Source organism: Heterodontus francisci, chromosome 6 (genome assembly GCF_036365525.1).
Source record: "Heterodontus francisci isolate sHetFra1 chromosome 6, sHetFra1.hap1, whole genome shotgun sequence".
Taxonomy (NCBI): Eukaryota; Metazoa; Chordata; class Chondrichthyes; order Heterodontiformes; family Heterodontidae; genus Heterodontus; species Heterodontus francisci.
This window is the reverse complement of record NC_090376.1, coordinates 120,994,223-121,019,988: the sequence shown is the minus strand read 5'-3', so window position 1 is coordinate 121,019,988 and position 25,766 is coordinate 120,994,223. Positions and strand designations below refer to the sequence as shown.

General features: G+C 42.6%; 1 protein-coding gene across 1 annotated transcript in view; it reads right to left on the bottom strand.

Moving 5' to 3' along the window:
• The window catches only part of nalcn (sodium leak channel, non-selective), a 175,149-nt gene that overhangs the window by 11,014 nt on the left and 138,369 nt on the right, over nucleotides 1-25,766 (bottom strand). Inside the window, exons 33-41 of the mRNA XM_068032929.1 lie at nucleotides 24,793-24,867; nucleotides 19,628-19,747; nucleotides 18,450-18,518; nucleotides 17,507-17,655; nucleotides 15,010-15,103; nucleotides 13,563-13,695; nucleotides 12,592-12,707; nucleotides 9,412-9,569; nucleotides 5,721-5,871 (exon numbers count right to left, since the gene is read on the bottom strand). Coding sequence (XP_067889030.1) covers nucleotides 5,721-5,871; nucleotides 9,412-9,569; nucleotides 12,592-12,707; nucleotides 13,563-13,695; nucleotides 15,010-15,103; nucleotides 17,507-17,655; nucleotides 18,450-18,518; nucleotides 19,628-19,747; nucleotides 24,793-24,867 — 1,065 coding nt within the window. The remainder of the gene's footprint in view (nucleotides 1-5,720; nucleotides 5,872-9,411; nucleotides 9,570-12,591; nucleotides 12,708-13,562; nucleotides 13,696-15,009; nucleotides 15,104-17,506; nucleotides 17,656-18,449; nucleotides 18,519-19,627; nucleotides 19,748-24,792; nucleotides 24,868-25,766) is intronic.

Genomic DNA, 25,766 nt, shown 5'->3' with positions numbered 1-25,766 from the left:
GTCTCAACTCATTCCATCTTCGCTGGCTCCGGAGAATCCTTGGCATCAGGTGGCAGGACCGTATCTCCAACGCAGAAGTCCTCGAGGCGGCCAACATCCCCAGCTTTTCCACACAACTGAGCCGGCGTCGGTTGAGATGGCTTGGCCATGTGAGCTGCATGGAAGATGGCAGGATCCCCAAGGATGCATTGTACAGCGAGCTCATCTCTGGTATCAGACCCACCGGCCGTCCATGTCTCCGCTTTAAAGACCTCTGCAAACGCGACATGAAGTCCTGTGACATTGATCACATCGTGGGAGTCAGTTGCCACTGATCGGCAGAGCTGGCGGGCAGCCATAAAGGCGGGGCTGAAGAGTGGCGAGTCGAAGAGACTTAGCAGTTGGCAGGAAAAAAGACAGAAGTGCAAGGAGAGAGTCAACTGTGTAATAGCCCCGACAACCAATTTTATCTGCAGTGCCTGTGGAAGAGTCTGTCACTCTAGAATTGGCCTTTATAGCTGCTCCAGGCGCTGCTTCACAAACCACTGACCACCTCTAGGCGTTTACCCATTGTCTCTCGAGACAAGGAGGCCAAAGAAGAAGATAGAGAGACATTGGACAGGGTGTAAAAAAAGATTTACAAGGATGACACCATAACTGCAAGGTTATCAGGAAAGACTGAACAGCTTGGGGCTCTTTTCCCTTGAAAACAGAAGGCTGAGGGATGACCTAATAGAGGTCTTTAAAATGATGAGAGGTTTTAATGGAGTAGACAGAGAGATAGTGTTTGCACTTGTGGTGAAAAGGAAAATGAGAGGCCATCAATATAATATAGTTACCAAAAAATCCAATCGGGAATTCAGAAGAAACTTCTTTACCCAGAGAGTGGGGAGAATGTGGAACTCACTACCACAGGGAGTGGTTGAGGTGAATAGTATCGATACATTTAAGGGATAGTTGGATAAACACATGAGGGAGGGAGGGAGGGAGGAATAAGGGTTTTGTTGATAGAGTTAGATGAGAAAGGATGGGAGAAAGCGCGAGTGGAGCATAAACACCGGCATGGACTAGTTGGGTTGAAAGACCTGTTTTTGTAAATTCTGTGTAATTATATTCCTGTTACCACAGTAGAAGAGGCACAAAAAAGCACCCAATTCTGAAGAAAGAAATAACTGTTTCATTGAGAACAGCTCAATCTTTTTGTGGTACTTTTCTGTCTTATTTTCACATCTTATCAATTGTTCGGCATGACTCATTGTGCTAAAGACACAGCAGCTCTGAGCAATAAAGTCACCCAACCCTGTTAAAATGGCTCAGTTGATAGCACTCTTGTCTGAGTCAGAAGATTGTGGGTCTAGGCTGACACTCCTAGTGCAGTACTGAGGGAGTGCTGCACTGTGTTTTGGATAAGACATTAAACTGAGATCTGTCTGCCTGCCCTCTCAGGTGAATGTAAAAGATCCCATGGCACAATTTTGAAGAGCAGGGGAGTTCTCCCCGGTGTCCTGCCCTGAAAAAGCATCAGTAAAATAAAATAAACAGATTATCTGGTCATTGCTATTTATGGGGGCTTGCTGTGCACAAATTGGCTGTCGTGTATCCTGCATTACAACAGCGGCTGCATTTCAAAAAATACTTAATTGGTTGTAAAGCACTTTGGAACATCCTGAGGAAATAAAGGGCGCTGTATAAATGCAAATCTTTATTTCTTTATACAAATACAGAGGCTGATACTTGAAGCCTGTAAAACCTGCCAACATATAGTCTTCTCTTCTGCTAGGAACTCACTTCTTGAATATCTTGTGACATAGACTGCAAATGCAATGCATACTTTATATTCACAGTGCGGTCCATGATATCAACAGCTTTTTAATTTTATAATTGATGCTATTCAGATAGGGAAAAGAATCGTTGTTTAAAGTGGTGTAAGTGCAAAGGTAAAAAGGATGTTACATTTAGTAAGCATTTAGAAAGTAAAATTGATTTTTCATATTTTTTGCGAGCCATCCAGGTCCCTAAATTACCCATTACAGTCTAAATCCCTAATGCATCGCTGAAACATTACTCACGTCCAATTTGTTGTCTGGATTTTGGAGAGTGAAAGAGGAACACTCACCAAAAGCAGTTATTACTGATTGCTCTGCTCTGATTTTCTATATTGAATTTCCACTGAGCTTCACTCAAACTTTTCTCTATCAGCAAGTTAAAAATTACAGTCCAATTGTCATGGTAGTATCACTGCACAAGGCAATTAATGAAGTAGCTCATGCAGTAAAAGCCATTCTTGCCCCTCTGCTCCTTCACGCTTTAGTCAATTCTGAAAGATGTGACCGTCAAATTATGGAAGCCCCTGTGGCTCCTTTTCAGAAGCTATCCCTGTTTCTTATTCCTTTTACTGACACCCTTCAGCATCAATTGCTGCCTAGATGTGTAGCTTTCATATTATAGAATGGTGCAGCACTTACTTGTGGGAGAGTCCATAAGTACAAGATAGTGACTAATAAATCCAATAGTGAATTCAGGAGAAACTTCTTTACCCAGAGAGTGGTGAGAATGTGGAACTCGCGAGCACAGGGAATGGTTGAGGTGAATAGCAAAAGGAAACCAGACAAGTTCACGAGACGAAAGGGAATAGAAAGATATGCTGAGAGGTTGAGATGAGATAGATGGAATTGGAGGAGACGCGTGTGGAGTATAAACACCAGCACAGACTAGTTGGGCCAAACGGCCTGTTTCTGTGCTGTATATTCCAGGCAATCAGAGGGCATTTGGCCCATCGTGCCTGTGCCAGCTCTTTGAAAAGGCTGTCCCACTTCCCTGCCCTTATTTAAAGGGAGCTTCACTGAGTCATATACATGAATTGATAAGAATTTACAGCACAGGAACATACCATTCGGCCCAATTGGTCCATGCCGATGTTTATGTTCCACATGAGCTTCCTTCCACCCTACCTCATCTCACTCCATCAGCATATCCTGCTATTTCTTTCTTCATGTATTTTCTAGCTTCTCCTTAAATGCATCTATTCATCTCTACCACTCCCTGTGCTTGTTAGTTCCACATTCTCACCACTCTCTGGGTAAAGAAGTTTCTCCTGAATTCCCTGTTGGATTTATTAGTGACTATCTTATATTTATGGTCCCTAATTGTGGTCTCCCCCACAAGAGGAAACATCTTCTCTACATCTACCCTAATTTTGAATTTTAAAGTCCTCTATCAGGCCACCCACTCAACTTTCTCTCTTCTCAAGAAAAGGTGCCCAAGCTGTTCAACCTTTGACGAACATAAAAATTAGGAGCAGGAGTAGGCCACTCGGCCCCTTGAGCCTGCTCTGCCATTCAACAGGATCATGGCTGATCGGATTGTAACCTTGACTCCACATTCCCGCCTACCTCCGCTAATCTTTCACCTCCTTGCTTATCAAGAATCTATCTATTTCTGCCTTAATAATATTCGGACTCTGCTTCGACCACCTCTTGAGGAAAATTCCAAAGACTCACGACCCTCAGAGAAAAAATTTCTCCTCATCTCTGTCTTAAATGGGCGACCCCTTATTTTTAAATAGTGACCCCTAGTTCTAGATTTGCCCACAAGAGGAAACATTCTTTCCACATCCAACCTGTCAAGACACCTCAGGATCTTATATGTTTCAATCAACTCCAGTGGATACAAGCCTAGCCTGTCCAACCTTTCCTCATAAGACAACCCGCTCATTCCAGGTATTAGTCTAGTAAACCTTCTCTGAACTGCTTCCAACACATTTACATCCTTCGTTAAATAAGACCAATACTGTACACAGTACTCCAGATGTGGTCTCACCAATGCCCTGTATAGCTGAAGCATAACCTCCCTACTTTTGTATTCAATTCCCTTCACAATAAATGATAACATTCTATTAGCTTTCCTAATTCCTTGCTGTACCTGCATACTAACCTATTGCAATTCATGCACTAGGACACCCAGACCTCTCTGCATCTCAGAGCTCTGCAATCTCTCACCATTTAGATATGTTTCTTTTTTATTCTTCCTGCCAAAATGGACAATTTCACATTTTCTCCACATTATACTCTATTTGCAACATCTTTGCCCACTCACTTAACCTATCTATATCCCTTTGTAGCCTCCTTATGTCATCTTCACAAGTTACTTTTCTATCTATCTTTGTGTCATCAGCAAATTTAGCAACCATACCTTCAGTCCCTTCATCCAAGTCATTTATAAATTGTAAAGATGTGAGGCCCCAGCACTGATCCCTGCGGCACACCATTCGCTACATCTTGCCAACTAGAAAATCACCCATTTATGCCTACTCTCTGATTCCTGTTAGCTAGCCAAACTTCTATCCATGCCAACATGTTACCCCCTATAACAGGAGCTATTATTTTTCACAATAACCTTTGATGTGGCACCTTAGCAAATGCTTTCTGGAAATATAAGTACAGTACATCCACCGGTTCCCCTTTATCCACAGCACATGTTACTTCTCAAAGAACTCCAATAAATTGTTAAACATGATTTCCCTTTCACAAAACCATATTGACTCTGCTTGATTACCTTGAATTTTTCTAAGTGCCCTGCTATAACGTCTTTAATAATAGCTTCTAACATTTTCCCTGTGACAGATGTTAAACTAACTGGCCTGTAGTTTCCTGCTTTCTGTCTCCCTCCCTTTTTGAATAAAGGAGTTACATTTGCCATTTTCCAATCTAATAGAACCTTCCCCAAATCTAGGGAATTTTGGAAGATTAAAACCAATGCATCAACTATCACACTAGCCACTTCTTTTAACACCCTAGGATGAAATCCCTCAGTACCCTAGGACTTGTCAGCCCGCAGTTCCAACAATTTGCTCAGTACCGCTTCCCTGGTGATTGTAATTTAGAGTTCCCCCTTCCCTTCCATTTCCTGATTTACAGCTATTTCTGGGATGTTACTTGTATCCTCTATAGTGAAGACCAGTGCAAAATACCTGTTCAGTTCATCTGTCATCTCATTATTTTCCATTATTAATTCCCCAGATTCACTTTCTATAGGACCAACGCTCTCTTTGTTAACTCATTTCTGTTTTAAAATATCTATAGAAACTCTTACTTTCTGTTTTAATATTTCTAGCTAGCTTTCTCTTGTACTCTAATCTTTCACTCCTTATTAATTTTTTAGTCATTCTTTGCTGTTTTTTATATTCTGTCAAATCTTCTGACCTGCCTCCCATCTTTGCACAATTATATGCTTTTTCTTTAAGTTTGATACTACCTTTAACTTTTTTAGTTAACCATGGATGGTGGGTCCTCTCCTTGGAATTTTTATTTCTTGTTGAAATGTATCTATTCTGTGTATTCTGAAATATCCCCTTAAATGTCTGCCACTGCATCTCTGTTGACTTATCCCTTAACCTAATTTGACAGTTCACTTTAGCTAGCTCTGCTTTCATGCCCTCATAATTGCCCTTATTTAAGTTTAAAATACTAGTCTTAGACCCATTCTTCTCACCCTCAAACTGAATGTAAAATTCAATCATTTTCGGATAGTTATAACCTCTCAGTTGTGTTATCATCCTTGTAGATCTTTTTCTGCACCTTCACCAGTTCTTCTCTATCCTTTCTGTAATTATGGAGATCAGAATTGTGTACAGTACTCAGAGTGTGGTCTAACCAAGGTTCTATATAAAAAAAAAGTCATTGTCTATTGTACATCAGTTTCCTTCTGCTGACTGAAGCAATTTTTGGGGGGAAATTACTTACTGCTCTAATGCGTTTTAAACATTTCTTCAGCCACATTCGTATCGTTTGTTTTGCCACCTCTTCTTCTATAGTGTATTCAAGTTGTTCTCTTGCGAGCAGTTCTTCGAGCTGAAGGCTTTTTCTGATGTCCACTGATCTGTATGAAAGCATGCTGGCAGGAGAGTAAAGAACCTTGGTTTATTATATATACATGTATATAAATGACTCTTTGCATATTTCAGCCTGAATCTTGTTTTTGCAGCTGTTCATTATTCTACCATTCACCTTCTCCGGATACATGTTTTGTCTCTTTGCTTGTCCTGTTATTACTCCCTTTAGCTCTGCCCCACCAACTCATCATTTAATGTCTCCTGTCTTCCACCCTATCACAGACCTTCCCTTTTGTTCTTTTTCCACCCTCCCCATTTGAACAACTTAAGACCTATTAACATTTCTAACTTTTCCCAGTTCTGATAAAAAGTCATCGTCCAGAAACGTTAACTCGGTTTCCCTCTCCACAGATGCTGCCTGACCTGCTGGGTTTTTCCAGCATTTTCTGCTTTTATTATAGAAAATTTCTTTAGTTGGTTGAAATCATGTTTTATATGGAGCAGAAGCAAGGGCTAAATAATGGAGGACAGGTTGCAAAGACGAGACTTGTATTCCCTCTACTATCGAAGATTAAGGGGTCACCTAATTGATGTGTTAAAGGTTGGTTGGCATCCTTTCATCTACGAAAGATGATGGACATGAAGCAAACAATCCATTTCGGTGGGCTGTCTTCTCTTGGTGCACCTTTGCTGATGGTTGTGAAGGTCAATCCTTGAGAGGCAGGTTCTGCCACAAGTGCTACACGTAAAGCTGCCAAGTGACGCTCTGAGTTATTGTTTTTGACATTGGCACCTGTTGCTAAGCTGCTATGGCAACAGGTCATTGTGGTAGTGCACAGTCCACAGGATGTGTCGCCATTTCCCTCTTTCGCCAGCTAGTGACTCCCGGGTGCGATAATCGCCATTTAGGGCCTTCATGTCATGTTTGCAAGCATCCTTGAAACGGAGCTTTGGGCACACCACTGGTCATCTGGCCACAACTGACTCACCATAAAGTAGGTCCATTGGTATGCGACCATTTTCTGTCCTGCAGGCATGTCCAATCCACCGAAGCTGCCCCGGTTTGATTAGTGCCAACATGCTTGGGAGCTTCTTTTCCTGGTAGCTGTAAGTCACCCTTGTTTCACAGCCATTCAGCAAGGTGCTGAGAACATAGGCCTTATAAACCATCAGCTTGGTCCTAAGGGTCAGCTTGGTGTTATCCCACGCATGTTTTGCAAGTTGGCCTAAGGTGGTAGCTGCTTTCCCTATGCGTGTATCGAGCTCTGCATCAAGGGACAGATTATTTATCACTGTGGACCCAAGCTAGCAGAATTTGCTAACCACTTCCAGTGGGGTGTTTTCTATTATGATTGGTACGGGGATGCGACACTTTGTCCCATGAACACAGTTTTCTTGACGCTTATAGTCAGGGAGAACAAGTTACAGGCATGGGAGGGACAGTCCACAAGTCTTTGCAGCTGAGTTTCCATGTAAGCAACTAGCGCAGCATCATCAGTGTAGAGGAGTTCTCTGATCAGGATGTAATGTGTTTTTGTCTTTGTTTGATAGATTGCCATCTGACCTAGTGTGCAAGTAGACTCCTTCCATATATGCAGGGAAGGTGAAGGAGCCTGGAGAAGAAGATGCCAAACAGATTGGGGGCTAAGACACAATCCTGTTTCATGCCATTCTTTACTCCAAAACTGTTGGAAGTGGAACCATCAAACTGTACAGTGCAGTGCATGTTGTCATGGAAGGAGTGGATGAGACTGAGGAGCTTTGGTGAACAGCCAATTTTTCCCAAAATCTTGTTGAGCCCTGCTCTGCTGATCGTGTTGAATGCTTTAGTGAGATCTACAAAAATAAAATGGTATACTCTGTTCCCTACACTTCTGTTGTAGATGGCGTATGGAGAAGATCCTGTCCACAGTGGATCTGCTGGCATGGAAACCACACTGAGTGTCTTTTAAGTATGACCCTAGCAAAGGCCTTCCCCATGACGCTAAGGATTGAGATGCCCCTGTAGTTGTCTCCTCTGTCACTTTTGTTTTGGTATAGTGTGATGATTTTGGCATCACACATCTCCTGTGGAGCAGAGCCTACTTGTTAAAGATAATTAAAGGATTTGATCGGGTCGATAGAGAGAAACTATTTCCTCTGGTGGGGGGAGTGCAGAACAAGGGGGCAGAACCTTAAAATTAGAGCCAGACCGTTCAGGGGTGATGTCAGGAAGCACTTCTTCACACAAAGAGTCATGGAAATCTGGAACTCTCTCCCACAAAAAGTTGTTAAGGCTGTGGGACGACTGAAAATGTCAAAACTGAGATTGATAGATTTTGGTAGGCAAGATTATTAAGGGTTAAGAAACCAAAGCGGTTAAATGGAGTTAAGATACAGATCAGCCAAGATCTAATTGAATAGCAGAGCAGGCTTGGTGGGGGTGGTGGGGGGTGGGGGGGGGGGGGTGGGTGGGTTTCAATAGTCTCTTCCTGTTCCTAAAATAAATGAAAGGAAGGTGGAAACACAATGTTACAAATGCATTTTAAAATTTAAGGTCCCTAATTTTGGAATACTGGAATTTAATAAGACATGCATTCACAATATGAAGTATCCTCATGCTGTTAATTCATGGCAAATCATAGAATCGTACAGCACTCAAGGAGGCCATTCGGCCCATCACACCTGTGCCTGCTCTGAAAGTTAACCAATTAGATTCGCTCTCCCTGCTCTTTCCCCATAGCACTGAAAATGTTTTAGAGTGCATATAATTCAATTCCCGATCACTCTTTCAGGCAGCACATTCCAGATCACAACAACTTGCTGTGTAAAAACATGTCTCCTTACCTCCCCTCAAGTTCTATTTGCCAGTTACCTCAGTTAGAAACCTGTATTCTCTGGCTATTGATCCTCCCGTCAGGGGAAACAGTTTCTTATTTACTCTATTGAAAACCTTCACAATTTTGAACATCTTGAATAAATTGCCCGAAGGTGAATAATGGGAATAATAAGGTGGACTGCAGTGGTTCAAGAAGGCAGCTCACCACCACCTTCTCAAGGGCAATTAGGAATGGGCAATAAATGCTGGCCTTGCCAATGACGCCCACATCCCATGAATGAATTAAAAAAAAATCTCAGCTTCTTCAGTGTCTCCACTAGTAAAGTTGGATCTCCACATTGTTGTGGTCAAGTGAAATGAAAAGCACATACTGTCAGCTGTTTCTTCTCCTAGATTTAAAATTAGTACTAGGATAATACAATTGCTGGAATATTATTAAATAATATTAAAGATTTTACTGTGCTTTTCACCTCAACTACTCCCTGTGGTACTGAGTTCCACATTCTCCCCGCTCTCTCGGTAAAGAAGTTTCTCCTGAATTCCTGATTGGATTTAGTAGTGACTGTCTTCTATTTATTGACCTGTAGTTCTGGACAACCCCACAAGTCTACGTCTACCCTATCTAACCCTTCCTAATCTTAAAGACCCCTATCAGGTCACCCTTCAGCCTTCTCTTTTCTACAGTGAACAGCCCCCGCCTGTTCAGTCTTTCTAGCTGAAGATATTGAAATTGTTACTGCCAAGACAGTTGAGTCTTAGGAAGAAAGCAAAACTGTTCTGATACCTCAGTACATCATGAAATGTGACATCTCCACCATTGTGCAGCCTTTCCATCTCATAACACATGTGCTTGAAAAGCAGCTTATCCTTCTCCAGGTCAACTTCCAGCCTCCCACGTAGCAGGCGCAGCAAGAACTTCACACGGGAGGTTGGGATTGCTCCCTGGTGTAGAACAACATTTTTGATAAGTTAGCTTGGCTGCTTGTAACTTTGGAAGTGTTGGCTAATGGAATAAAACAAACCCCAGCCTCTTCAGCTAACAATAACAACTTGCATTTACATAGCACCTTTTAATGTATTAAATCAGTGGTTCTGAAAGCGTGGTCCGTGAGGATCCTATAGGTGGTCTGCGGGCTGCTCCAAAATTGAAGTGACTGACGTGCAACGCCACGACCGAGGCCATATCAGAGAACAGATCAGAACCACTCGCATGACGTTACACAACCAGACTGGGTCTCGTGTGCATTGCACCCATTGTCATAAGCACGAGCAACAACAATGTGGTTTTATTAGTAAGATTTATGTTATTGTCACAACATACAACTGTGAGATCAGATTTTCAACACTTGTGGGGCTGAAAACAAAGGAGGAGGAACCGGCTGAACGTGGAGCCCGACGTGAGACTGAAACTCTCCAGCTTGGAACCAGACATCACCTCACTGGTATCTCATCAAAAGGAGTTCCGTTCTTTCCATTAATTCTGATGAGTTTTTTTGCGGAGGTGAGAGAGAGCGGGTAGATTAGGACCGGCAGGTGGTCCATGAGGTCTTTTGTCCTTCCTAAGCGATCCACGGACGAAAATGTTTGAGAACCAGTGTATTAAATTGATTGATTTTTGTTGCGTTAAGGGTATTGAGGGTGATAGAATCAGAGGGGGTTAAGATACAAATCAGCCATGTTCCAATTGAACGGTGGAACAGGCTTGAGGGGCTGAATGGCCTACTCATGTTCCTATGCCACCAACTGAAAAGCTCCTGGTAACAATCTCAGATTCAGCCCCCAAAAGGCCATCTGAACTTGTAGAAAATGAAAGTTGTCTGCGCAATTAGGTTAAAAATTGTAATAGACTTACATTTATATAGCACCTTTTATGACGTCAGGATTGTCGCAAAGCACTTTACAGCCAAGTAATTACTTTCGAAGTGTAGTCACTGTTGTAATGTAGGAAACGTGGCAGCCAATTTGCGCACAGCAAGCTCCCACAAACAGCAATGTAATAATGACTAGATAATCTGTTTTAGTGATGTTGATTGAGGGATAAAGATTGGTTAGGACACCTGGGAGAGCTCCCCAATTCTTTTTCAGGATTGCGCAGTGGAATCTTTTACATCCAGCTTAAGGGGACAGACAAGACCTCAATTTAGCATCACGTCCAAAAGATGGTGCTTTTAACAGTGCGGCACTTCCTCAGAACTGCACGGAGAGGCTCAGCATAGATTTTTGTGCTCAAGTCTCTGGAGTGGGACTTGAAACCACAACCTACTGACAGAGAATCAAGAGTGCTACTCAACTGAGCCATAGTTGACATGGGAGATCTGTGTCACCGTGTAAATAAATGAGGCGATAATTTAGAATGAATTACATCTTCATTGTGACTCTGAAGGCTTCATTGCTTTTCTTTGTACCAGTCCCACTGATTTGTCCAGTGCACATGATGGCTGGTATAACGTTAATAAGACTAAAATATAAAGAAACAGAAATCCAAATCAGATTTCATAAACCCACACAGTGCTGGTTGGGCACCAGAAAGTTAATGGCACTGACTTAATCTGAGGGTTCCAGTACTAACAAACTGCTAAACTTCCACCATCATGGATTATATCACTCAATGGAGTTGGCGTCTTGTGATTGACTTTCTCCCACCGACTGTCTCCTGTGCTGCGGGCGGGGGGGGGGGGGGGGGCGGGGGGGGGGGAGGACTTGGAACATTTTCCTGTGATAATTAAGCAGCATTTTAAATTGTAGAATAATCGGCAACCCAAGGCAAGTGAAGTCTGCCTTAATAGGGCTCATTTATTAAATTCAGTGTACCTTAACGAGGCATCAACTACAGCAGAAATACAGAAGTTTCCTCTTCAGTTAAATTACAAGGAGAGATTACACAGACTAGGGTTGTATTCCCTGGAATTTAGAAGGTTAAGGGTTGATTTTATCAAAGTTTTCAAGATATTAAGTTGAACAGATAGGGTAAAGAGAGACAGAAACTTCCCCCTGGTTGGGAAGGACAGGACTAGGGGACAGAGTCTAAAAATTAGAGGCAGACTTTTCAGGAGTGAAATTAGGAAACACTTCTACACACAAAGGGTGGTAGAAACTTGAAAGTCTCTTCCGCAAATGGCAATTTTAAAACTGAGATTCGATTTTTGTTAACCAAAGGCATTAAGGGATATGGAGCAAAGGAGTTAGGTCACAGATCAGCCACGATCGCACTGAATGGCAAAACAGGATCAAGGGGCTGAATACCCTCCTTCTGTTCTGCATGAAATAAACACAGCGCTTAAGACACTGTAACCGGCAACTCTGAAATTGACATTGATGCAAGTGGTTATTGCTCATCGCTTTTATGGCCGATGTAAGCAACTGCCCATTTTAAATGTGGGTGTTTCAAGTGTGGGGCACACAGCACTAACACTCCTGAGTTCAGAAACAGAGTCACTATTCACTTTTTGTAAATGTGTTTCTCAGGCAAATGGCTCCTGAACACCTGATTCTCATTTATTTTATTTTTTTTATTTAGTGATACAGCACTGAAACAGGCCCTTTGGCCCACCGAGTCTGTGCCGACCAACAACCACCCATTTTATACTAATCCTACATTAATCCCATATTCCCTACCACATCCCCACCATTCTCGTACCACCTACCTACACTAAGGGCAATTTACAATGGCCAATTTACCTATCAACCTGCAAGTCTTTGGCTGTGGGAGGAAACCGGAGCACCCGGCGGAAACCCACGCGGTCACAGGGAGAACTTGCAGTTGGCTGGTCTGCCCAGACTCTGCAATAGCACAAAAAAGCACCCAAAATAGATACCGACAAGGCAGGACCACTCTGCTTTCAGAAACTCTTTCTTGAGCTGGTTGAGGAGTGAGAGGAGGGAAAAAAATAATCTTCACACTCAAACTTAAACAAAGCCAGGATGATTTCATATGTTGTAAATAATTTAACCAACGGTCACCTACCTCCCTTTTGTCATCCACCATGTTCCAAATTATTTGAAAATGTCGAAGATCGTTGTAACTCAGCAGCTGATCCTCTTCAGTTGAATAAAACAATGAGAAATTTTCTACAATGATAGCTGATGGAAAGAAATAAAAAAATGATTAATTATTCAATTTCCTTCAAAGAAAGGATCTTTTTGCAGGACTAAACCTGGGAGATAAGTTTGTTCCTTTATGGCATATAGCCCTACGAGATGCAGTGCAGCAACTTGCCTAGTCTCCTTCGACAGTACCTCCCAAATCTGTGATCTCTTCCACCTAGAAGCCAAGGGCAGCAGATGCGCGGGAACATCACCATCTGCAAGTTCCCCTCCAAGCCACACACTGTCCTGACTTGCAACTATATCGCCGTTCCTTCACTGTCACTGGGTCAAAATCCTGGAACTCCCTTCCTAACAGCCCTGTGGGTGCGCCAACACTACATGGACTGCAGCAGTTCAAGGGCAATCAGGGATGGGCAATAAATGTTGCAAGCAATGCCCATATCCCAGGAATGAATAAAAAACAAAATAAGGGGTTTTTGGCCCCATAAAGGGGTATGCTTAACTCCTCGTTTCCAGTTCTGATGAAGGGGCAGCATTAGAAAGATTAACCTGCTTCCAGATACTGATGGAGCTGCTCTGTATTTCCAGAAGTTTCAGCTTTCCAGGGTAAAAAAGCATTTCATACCAACATGGAGTCATGGAGTCATGGAGTTAGACTGTTGGTCCCATTGATAACTGAGGTCCCAGATGCCCCATTGTGCTGTTATCTACTTGCACATCCAGCAAAATGCAGCATTAAAAAAAAATTCCAGCCTGAAGGTTGAGGGGAGAAAACATCGAACAAACAGGCATCACCGTGAGAAATCCCACTTCCGCAAAGTTCTGGGTCATTACTTTTCCACCAAATTATTTCACCCTGGTTTGAAAGATAAAAGCAGGCCTACTTACCAACAAGCAGATTTAACATTATATATGCAATGATGACATAAAAAGAACAAAAGTACATCAGAGCTCCTGCATAGTTTCCGCAATCCGTCTCCCAGTAATTCTCATCGTCCGGAGTACAGAAAGGTGGCTGAACCTGTACCAGAGATACAAGAGATATCAATGATCTGGAAACAGGGGTTCAAATCCCACCACAGCCACTGGGATATTTTAATTCAGTTAATTAATTAAATAAATTTGGAATAAAAAGTTAGTATCAGGAATGGTGACCATGAAATGACTTGATTGTTGTAAAAAGCAATCCGGTTCATAAATGTCCTTTAGGGAAGGAAATCTGCTGTCCTTACCTGGTCTGGCCTACATGTGACTCCAGACCCACAGCAATGTAGTTGACTTTTAACTGCCCTCTGAAATGGCTCAGCGAGCCACTCAGTTGTGCAATTGTGGGTGGGCAATAAATGCCAGCCTTGCCAGCGACGCCCACATCCTGTGAATGAAAAGAAACCCAAAAGAATTGATAACCCACTAGGAAGAAACCTCTGCTGGGGTTGCCAACCCTCCAGGATTGACTTGTAGTCTCCAGAAACTGCTGCAAGCAAATCCAGGGCAGAAAGATCATGGGGTATTACAAAAACGTGTGTTTCTTCCCCATTTTCTTTCAATGCTTTTCTTTATTAGTTATATAAAAAAAATTTGAGGTGTGAAGTCATGTGATGAAACCTCCAGGAATCCATTCAACCAGAGCTGGCAACCCCTAGATGACAAGCACCACATGTTTTGATGCAATTAGTGAGGTTAGCTTTTTTATACTTGGTGTACTCCTTTGTCCAGGAGGGGTAGACCCAGGGCTGGTGGCAGGATATGAGACAGAAGGCAGCTCACTGCAATGAGAAAACACAAGAACAGGGAGGAGGTCATTCAACTCCTTGAGACTGTTCTGCCAATCAATTAGATCAGGGCTGATCTATTTCTTAACTCCATTGCCCCGCCTTGGTTCCCTCACCCTTAATATCCCTTATCCAACAAAAATCTATCAGTCTCAGTTTTGAAATTTTCAATTAATCCCCAACTTTCTGGGGAGAGTGTTCCACATTTTCACTCCCCTTTGTGTGAGGAAGTGCTTCCTGAAATCACCCCTGAACGGCCTGGCTCTAATTTTAAGGTTCTGACCCCTTGTTCTGGACTCCTCCCACCAGAGGAGATAGTTTCTCTCCATCTACCCTATCAATTCCTTTAATAATCTTCACAAGCTCGATTATCCCTTTATCTTCTCTAACTCTTGTCTACGCAGCCTGTCCTCATCATTAAACCTTTTCAGTCCTGGTATAATTCTGGTAAATCTTCTCTGTTAATCCTCTGAGGCTGGAGCTACTGGGATAGGTCACTAGACGTTGATTGTGGGCAATGGTGTCGCTGTTGGTCCAGTGCCAGCTGCGGGTACTGTACTCACCATGCAGTCATGCATGATCTTATTCCAATCTTCCCCTGTAACAATGCGGAATAGAACTGTGATGGCTTTACCAGCAGAGGAGAAATTTGCATGCCTGCGTGGGAAACAAGAGGATGATTCTTTATAATTAGCGAGACAGTGATGAACTGAGAAATAGATCACCTCTAGCAATCAATCTCTAAAACCGTGAAAGTAGTCAACACACAACCTACCAATTTAAACAGTTAACTCGTGTCATTTCCTTGTATAAAATATAAAATAATTCTTTTTCAGTGAAAAAGTATTCCTTGCACACCATATCTCCATCATTACTACTGTAAATACTGCCTTACTATTTGGTTAACCACTAACCAGTATATGCATCATACATTGCCTAGTATGAACTATAAATATATCTAGAAACTGCACAATTACTGGAAACATCAGACCAATATACAAATAAATTACTCTGGCTGTAATGGAAGGTAAAAAGGGACAGGGTGTAAAATGGACGGCTAATCTTCTTCCTGTCAATTTCTCGCCTCTGAGTCACAAGGTTGTGGATTCAAGTCCCACTCCAGAGACTTGAGCACAAAATCAAGGCTGACTGAAGTACTGAGGGAGTGCTGCACTGTCAGAGGTGCCGTCTTTCAGATGAGATGTTAAACTGCGGCTTCATCCGCCCTCTCAGGTGGATATAAAAGATCCCGTGGCACTATTTCGAAGAAGGGTAGGGGAGTTCTCCCTGGTTTCCTGGTCAATATTTATCCCTCAACCAACATCACAAAAACAGATAATCTGGTCATTATCATGTTGCTGTTCATGGGAGCTTGCTGTGCACAATTGGCGGCTGCATTTCCTACAACAGTGACTACACTCAAAGTACTTTATTGCCTGTAAAGCGCATTGAGATGTCCTGAGGTCGTGAAAGGCGCTATATAAATGCATGTCTTAATTGTTCTACTGCACGAGGACCAGGAGTCTTGGTCATCTGCTTCTCTACCGCTTAGAAGAAAATCACCACACAAACATTGACAGCACTGGCTCATTTCAGGCAGCCACTGCTGATCTCTGAGATTTGGGCCAGGCTGCAGTAGATGCACACATTTGACAGGTGATCGATGCCCTTCTCGGAATAGCTGGAGGCATTCATCGCCTTTGTCCCTATTGTGAGGCAGCATGAGATGTTAACAACAACAACTTGCATTTATATAGCGCTATTAATGTGGTAAAACATCCCAAGGTGTTTCACAGAAGCGTTATCAAACAAAATTTGACAAGGAGCCAGATAAGGTGATAATAGGGCAGGTGACCAAAAGCTTGGTCAAAGAGATAAGTTTTAAGGAGCATTAGGAGCAGAGAGGTTTAGGGAGGGATTCCAGAGCTTGGGGCCCAGGCAGCTAAAGGCATGTCCGCCAATGGTGGAGGAATGAAAATTGGGGAGATGCACAAGAGGCCAGAATTGAGGAAGTGCAGGGATTCTGGAGGGTTGTGGGGCTGGGGGAGGTTGCAGAGATAGGGAGAGGCGAGGCTATGGAGGGATTTGAAAACAATTTTAAGATTGAAGCGTTGCTTAACCAGGAGCCAATGTAGGTCAGGCAGCAGAGGGGTGATGGGTGGACGAGACTTGGCTTTTATTCCAGCGACGGGTTGGAAGGTGTGACGAGACCCCGCCTTCGCTCTCCATTGGACCCCAATTGCTATTTCATGGTGGGTAGGCAATTAACTGCTTGTTGTTGGAGACGCCATCCATTTAGGGGACAAGTTCCCGCCTCCAGAGCTGCCAGCCAATAAGAAGATCAGGAGCGGTGTCCGGTACTGCAGGAGGCCGTGCAGAGAAGACCCCGGGAGAGTTAAGTGGGGTCTGGGTCACCGGGGCCATTCAGGCAGGTACTGGCAACGGGGTCGGTGGGGGTGGAGGGGGAACGGGCGGGTGGTGGTGTTAGTGAGGGTGTGGGGGTGTCTTCCCACAGGGCCAGCCATCACAGCCAGGGGTGTCCTGGATTGTTCCCAAGGGAGGGATTCTCCCCCCCCCACCACACACTGATCCCACTAGAAGGCTGCCATCTCCCCACAATGGCAGGCCCCTCCGCCTTCAACAAAATTGTAAAGGAGGCGGGAAGAGGTCCTTAAGTGACCATTGATTGGCCACTTAAGGGCATCAATTGGTCTGGGGTGGGAAGGCTGGCCTCAATCTTCTCTAACCTGAATTAAATGGCAGGGGGCCCGGGAACGGGACCCCCTGCCTTTTTGTTTGTCCCCCACCTCCATGCCGACCTCCGAAGGCAGAACAAAATCCTGCCCTTGGTGTGAGTTAGTACATGGGCAGCAGGGTTTTGAATGAGCTGCAGCTTATGGAAGGTGCAAGATAATGTCCAGTTTAATGGGGTTAAGAAGCAGAATACCTCTTCGGCTCTCTCCCTGTGAAGCACACGCTCAAGTAATTATCATTTCTACAGACTGAAGAGACATGTCTCAAAGCATTTCAGGGTGCCACTGGGGGAATAAAATTACAAACCTGTTGATGTTCTCCCCGTATTTGACAGTTCCAAACAAAACAACTCCAGCAAAAGCGTAACAGATAAGCAGTAGGAACATCCCCACTATAATAAAAAAACTCTTGTACATACTGACAACCACAGTCAGCAGCAACATCTTCAGTGTCACCTGGAACCAGAAAGCAAAGGAATTCCACTTCACTTGACTGCATTCAAACACTAAAAGTAATAGCAGGGAATCCAAACTACTTGTAAACATAGATTTGTCAAAGTTTCTACTTTAAAAAAAAGGCTCCAGAACTTCAAACTCTACACTTTTTGCAAGTCATTTTATGAGCAATAGTCTTAGCAATGTAAATGCCATGTTACCCAACTCAATGAATGTATTAAATGAAGTTCTGATGAAAGGTCACAGACCTGAGAAGTTAACTCTTTCTCTCTCCACAGATGCTGCCTGGCCTGCTGAGTGTTTCCAGCACTTTCTGTTTGTATTAAATGCAGTATCAGCCTCAACAAAATGGAAAACCTCCAACTGACAGATGGCACTTTAAAGGTAAATCCAATGTTTTACTTTTTTTTTTACTCTGCGATGACCTAAACTTCTTTAAAAAATGGACCTGAAGTGGGAATGGCTCAACTCCTTGAAGTGATCAGATCTCTGCACCGTCTGGTCACCAGTAACGATGGACACATCAACCCACACAGTGACATCTCGTTGTGGGCGGTCGAGGGAAACGAGAACCACATCAAAGCAAATAAAAACACAAATGAATGCAATGAATGGACGTAAAGCATGTTACAGCATTATTCATTCCACACAAGACAACAGGAACATGATACACAGCGTGTGTTTATAGCACACATAAATGAAGGCATGCAGCTGCACATTTATTTGACTGCAATCACCAAATGCAGCACTTGCTCTGTAGAATACGTTGCTGTTAATTTAGCTTGCGTACTCACGTGCTTTCCACAAATGGAAAAGAACCTGAACACAATTACACAGGCTCCCATCATGTACGTGTATTCATTCTGTAAATTAACAATAAATACATTGAACATGCAAACTTTTACAGACTTATTGAGCCTGCAGCACAGAAACAGGCCATTCGGCCCAACTGATCTATTCTGGTGTTTATGCTCCACACAAGCCTCCTCCCATCCTAATTCATCTCACCCTATCAGCATAAACTTCTATTTCTTTCTCTCTCAATGTGCTTGTCTAGCTTCCCCTTAAATGCTTCCATGTTATTCACCTCAACCACTCCCTGTGGTAGCGAGTTCCACATTCTCACCACTCTCTGGGTAACGATGTTTCTCCTGAATTCCTTATTGGATTTATTAGTGACTATCTTATAGTTATGGCCCCAAGTTTTGGATTCCCTACAACGAGAAACATTTTCACCATGTCTACCCTATCAAAACCTTTCATTATCTTAATCTCTTAAAAGTTCATTTCCTTTAGTGCCCTCTAATTCACAATTCCTTTCATAAATAAAGTACTTGGGCTTCTTTCAATCTCATCAGTAATATCTGAATAATAGTGCAGGGTTAAGTTAGAGGACAAGTTGCATTGACTAGGTTTGTATTCCCTCTGCTGTATGATTGCCTTTAAGAGTGATATCCCTTTAAGATCTTAGTATGCTAATGAGCTAAGTACCAGGACATATTCATGTGACTCAAAACCAGAGTCACTCTGCAACTGTAACAGGAATGTTCTGTAAATAGTTTGCTCTGTACTGTATACACTTGTTTAGCTGTAATAAACATATAGAGAGGGAGAAAGAAATAGAAGGATATGCTGGTAGGTTGGCATGAAGTAGGGTGGGAGGAGGCTCAAGTGGAGCTCATACATTGGCACAGACCAGTTAGGCCAAATGGCCTGCTTCTGTGCTGTAAAATTGACGTACCAGTGAGGAGCTTGGTGACACAGGGGTGTCATCACATCACGGATTGCAGCTATGTTTAAAAACATTGGCAGGAAACCGTATTCAGGCCTCCCTGCAATAGCTGCCAAAATGGGAATCTGCAAAAGAGGCTGTTTCAGGGATCCGGCTGGTCCTAATCTCTGTCAGTAAATGACACTACTCCTTTGATTTTACATATTAAAATGGGCATCAGTGAATTGTTGGACTACTTACAAGTAAAGCAAAGTGTAACACGACCCATATTACACCAAGTGATGTCACTAATAGATCATAACGGTTCCGCCTACTTTGCCAGAAACCAGATGGTGACATGGCAGTGATCTTCATAGTTACCTGAAAGAAACAGAAACATCACCTTGTTCAAACACAGAGATACATTAAGGTCAAATATTCAGCTCAGAAACCTCTTTACAAAGCTTACATCAAATGTTACAGCACAGAAACGGGCCATTCAGCCCATCTCGTCCATGCTGGTGTTTATGCTCCACATGAGCCTCCTCCTACCCCCTCTTCATCTCATCCTATCAACATATCTTTGCATCCCTTTCTCCCTCATGTGTTTATCTAGCTTCCCTTTAATTGTATCTATGCTATCCACCTCAACCACTTCCTGTGGTAGTGAGTTCCATATTCTCACCACTCTCTGGGTAAAGATGTTTCTCCTGAATTCCCTGTTGGATTTATTAGTGACTACCCTATATTTATGGCCCCTGATTTTAGACTCTCCCACAAGTGGATTAAAAACACCCATCAATGAATAAAGAAATAATGCTAATGCATTGGATTTTCGCCACTTGACAAGTATGTGAAGCTACAGTGCGCATTTGGAATAATAGAATGGTCTATGAGCTCTATTTGTTCATTGTTAGGCAGATCTGAACCATACTTTAGTGAGAGCTCTGGTCATGCATGGGACATTTGAACTGATCCCTGTTGGAGTGCAAGAGTTATGCAGAGGATAAGAAATTAAATTAAATGAGTTTACTGGGAGGCAGATCTTTATTGACTTTAATTAGGATCAATCAATATCGAAAGACATGTTTTGAATACTGAGAGTTTACAAGTCCTGATGAATTTGATAGCGTACAGGGCTATGTTAATTTATTCCTTTACATCAGTCAGTGTAATAAATAGCTAGACTTTTCAAATTGTGTGATGAGAATCTGCCATCTATCATTGTCTGAGTGTCTGTCTTCAAGAAAATTGCAATGGAAAGTGGTGTAAAATTTCTGCTTCTTGTGGTTGCGATAAGGTGTAATAGCTTTTATCTCTCATTTATGACATAATCTCAGTTCTTCTAATGGATTATCTTGCTACCCTGCAGGGTGTATTTGCTGCAATTTGTAGTGAAATGTGATTGCTCATCATTTTTCCTCTTTTTTTGCTGTGTCATCTTCAATATAAACTATATTGTGCTCTCCAATAATTTCCACTCTGAAAACAATGGCTCGGATTTTGCAGTGGTAATGATGGTGAAACTGTCAGCATTCATCGTCATTACTTCACGGGAACTGACAGCAACTTGTGGAGTCTGCACATGTGCAGGAAAACGCAGGGACAAGCATCTTTGATTCACCGCTGACCGCAAAATCTGGGCCATTAAGTGAGGTTTGATCATAAATTGTATATCACAATCCAGATTAAAATAACTCGCTGCTTGTGCACTGCAAGTTGGAACCTTGCCTCCCAGTAGCACATACTGGAAATTTGGGGGGGGAGAGGGTGTGTGGGGGGTGGTGGTCGGTGGTGGTGTTGAACACCATTTTCAAACCGTTCATTAAATGGTTGGAAAATCTTGCACAGTATCCTTCTAAATTTCCAAAATGTACTTCCACAGAAACTCCTCCACTGGAAGTTTGGTCAGTAAAGGTACCACATATATGCATAAATTAAACATTGCAACAGTTTGAAAACTGCCCTGAGCTTAATATTTTTCAATTATTTTACATATTTAATTCGAATTTTCTCATGCTTTGGGCCATTTTCCCTTAAAAAGGTTTCAGTAAAGATACTGAACCTATTCTCCTGGTTTCAATTACCTATGCCCTGTGTGTGAATGGTTAGAAAACGATCTCCCATCGAAGACACTTTAGTGCCCATTTTATCACCCGAAAACTGGGCATTGCTCCACCCAATTTCTAGTGTGGTGCCAAAAGTTAATGAGTTCCTTTAGTCTCATTACTCTACCAACATTTTCTTTCAAATTCAGCCAAGAATGCCAAGTAATTATGAAATGCAGAGCTCATTAACAATTTGACCTTTAATTCTCAAGAGTTCATTAGTAAATAATAGATTGCAGGCTCCGTGTTTCCCTAGAAACTAGAACACATCCAACAGATAATCAAAGCTAGTCAAGAGTAGGTAACATTTTGGAAACTAGTTGTTAACTGCTCTTATGCCAAAAGTCATGTACAATCTACTAATGAACAGTCAACCAACTGGATTTCTATCGTGCTGGTGAAAGATCCTACACTCTTAGCTTTCAAACAATATTCAGCTTTACAGAATGATACTTGGAATACAAGAATTTAATTATATGAGGACAGGTTGCATAGACCAGGCTTGTATTCCCTTGAGGAGAGAAAATTAAGTGGTGATCTAACTGAAGCATTTAGGATAATTAAATGATTAGACATGGTAGATGTAGAGAAACTATTTCCTCTGGTGGAAGAGCCCAGAAGAAGGGGACAGAACCTTAAAATTAGAGCCAGGCTGTTCAGGGGTGATGTCAGGAAGCACTTCTTCACACAAAGGGGAGTGGAAATCTGGAACTCTCACCCCCAGAAAGCTGTCGAGTCTGAGAGTCAACTGAAAATTGCAGAAGTGAGATTGAGGGAGATTAGCTACGATCTTATTGAATGGCGGAGCAGTTTTGAGGGGCTGAATAGCCTATTCCTGCTCCTATTTCTTATGTTCAAAGTGTATTATAACCACTGAAGAATTTTTGAAATGTAGTCACTGTTGTAATATAGGGAAATGAAGCAGCCAATGTGCACACAGCAAACACCCACAATTAACATTGAGATGGATAAAATAAAAATCCTCCTGACAAAAGGTCATTGACTTGAAACATTAACACTGTTTCTCTCACCACAGATACTGCCCGAGTTGCTGAGCATTTCTTTTTATTACAGACTTCCAGGTTTTGCTTTTGATTTAATGTGATAAAAGATCAGATAATCTGTTTTCATTGATGTCGATTGAGGGATAAATATTAATTCAAGATAGAGGAGAACTCTCCTGCATTTTTTTTGAAATAGTGGGCTGGGATTTAATTGAGCTCCATGCCAGGTGGGGTGGGCAGGTGGTGCTGGAAGATTGTTCCGGCAGTGGCCTGCCGTGGAGACAGACGCTGGGAGGGCTGGGCCTGATCTTCCCGATGGTGACGAGGCTCCGTAGAGGCCCACCCCCCCCCCCGGTTGCTGAGTGCTGGGACCGGATTAACATATTTAAATTCATGAAATGAATACATTTAAATAAAATCAACAGCGATCTTATCTTCGGGCCACGATCATTTGAGTGGCGGCTGGCACTTATGTGCCTTCACTTTCCCGTCCAGGAAAAGCAGGCGCTACCATGGTGGGGGAGGGGGGAATCTTATGATTTTTAGTGCAGTGGGTGGGAGGGTGGGGGGAGAATGGTCTCTAATGCAAATTACTAGTGTATGGAAGGGTGAAAAGGGATGACCTCTGTAGTTTGATTGGTTTGTGGGGGGGGGGGGGGGGGGAACAAAGGTGAAGTGTTGACGGTAAGTGTTTTTGGGGGGGCAGGGCAAATGTTGAATTTAATTCTTATGGGGGAGGAAGGGGTGATAGATTTATTTCCGGTACATTGGAGGGGGGGGGGGGGGGGGTAGCCCTTTAAAAATGTAAACGGCCCGGCAGGGCAGGCTGCCCTTTAAAAATGTGCACAGGCAACTGACGCCACTGTCGGCATCGGAGAGCCCGCCCCCTCCATGTGACCAGCTCATTATCCTAGGACGCCACTTGGAAGATCGTGGCAGCGTGGGGGCGCGTGGCTCGCAAGTGCAGGCTGTCATTTTTTCTGCCCGCCACTGCTCCCTATGGCGGGAGTGGAAAATTCAGCCCGTGGTGTGGGTTCTTTTACGTCCACCTGAGAAGGCAGATGGGGCCTCAGTTTAACGTCTCATCCAAAAGATTGATGGCATCTTCAGTGGGATAGAGAGATGACGTTTGCTGTCAAAATTATTTTTTCCCCCCCATGATTCCACAGAAGAGAATGTAAACATATACTGAAGCTCAGTTCCAGAAATATGCTTTTTTCATATTTAAACTATATATTCCAATTACGTTTACTGTAACTGCAATATTGTTACTCAACGTTGATGCTACTTTTTACAGTTAAATGGATTTTACACCCAACACCGAATTGATCAATGCTACATGATGCAAAGTCAGTGCTCTTAAGACTGAAGATACATTGCATTTACAGTTGGGGTGTTAACTGTATATTAATTGTGTTTAATTGTATGCAGGAGGTGGGTATTAACTGGGGATTCACTTGTGCTCCTATGAATATGAACAGACTGAAATTGAGGTAGTTGGGTGAGAAGGAGCATGTTTGTAATGTGTATCTCTGTAAATAAAAGCCTATAAAAAGTGGTCAAAGATTGGCTCCAGTTCTATCCTTCACCACCTGACTTTCTGGAATAGAATATGGGGACAACAGTTACACCTTCTATGTTGGTACCAATGTCACATGTGAAGGAATGGAAACATAGGCAAATTATTGGAGGGGACTGGGTGCCTGTGAAAGTGACACCCTTGCACAAGTCTCTCTTTTCGGGAAGGACAACAACATCAACAGGAGGAGAATGGGAAATAGATTTCCAAGGTATGTCCTTCAGCAAAACTGAATATAGAGAGAAAACCTATAAAAAAAAAGTAATTTAAAAAGAAAAAATAGAACTTGGGGTCACATCTCGAGGAAAGTTATTGTATTTACTCCTAGATGACTTCACTTCTTAAAAGTAATTTCATACTGCAGTTGCCGGTTGTTCTCATCATGACATTGTGTTATTCCCAGTGCACACATCTATGTGTGCAGCATTGAAAACCATCAGTAGAGGTAATAAGTTCAATCTATTTACAAATGAATTAAGAAATTCCACTGCACATCTGTGAGGTTTTCATCTAAACTAAATAGGGCTACATCATTTATTTTTACATGTGGCTCCTCCACTGTAGCCATTGCATCAGTTAAAAAGAAAAGGTCTTGTCAGTAAAAATGACCTTATTCATCAGTAAAAATAAGTTTCAACAGTGGCTGACAACCGAGAATATATAATAATGAAAACTGGTATTACCCGAGCCAAACATTTAGCAGAGAGGGAGAAAGGAAAATACTAAAAATGTTACCTCAAGGACAAAAATAAAGGTGAAGATGACTGACATTGTTGCCAGAGGAACTGTAACTGGATTGTCAACGTCCCACTGTAACACAGAAAGAAATCAAATTCTTAGTCGTGTATTTATTTACAGGCACTGAATGAAGGCAGCACTTTATTTTCAAGAAAATTACTTATCCATTGTGTGTGAATTATATTTTTATAACCCCTTTCATGACCTCAAGATGTCCCAAAGCTTTTTACAGCCAATTAAGTACTTTTGAAGTGTTGTCACTGTTGTAATGTAGGAAACATAGCAGCCAATATGCACACAGCAAGATCCCATAATGACCAGACAATCTGTTTATTTATTTAAAAAAAAAATTTGTTCATGGGATGTGGTCGTTGCTGGCAAGACCGGCATTTGTTGCCCATCCTTAATCGCCCCTTGTAAAGGTGCTGGTGAGCTGCCTTCTTGAACAGCTGCAGTCTGGGTGGTGTAGGTGCTCCCACAGTGCTAATAGGGAGGGAAATCCAGGATTCTGACCCAGCAACAATGAAGGAATGGCAATATATTTCCAAGTCAGGATTGTGGGTGACTTGGAGGAAACATGCCACTGGTGGGGTTCACTTGTGCGCGATGTTGGTTGAGGGATAAATATGGTGCACAGTACTGCACAGGGAGTGCCAGACTAGATTTTGTGCTCAAGTCTCTGGAGTGGGACTCAAACCCACAACCTTCTGATTCGGAGGAGAGAGTGCTACCCACTGAGCCACTGCTGACACCAAACATTAGCTGACCTGGCTAGGAGAACACAAACGGATGGAACATTGTTTGGCTCTTTGTTTGGTATTTTACGAGTTTGGATGATGTACTCTAGCAGCTCAAGCACCTGTAGGTACATGAAAGAAGTGACTCAAAGCTCACAGGATCATTGCTTCATAACACATATCATTTTGCAACAAGAGTAACAACCTCCCATTAATGCAAAAATCACTAATTCC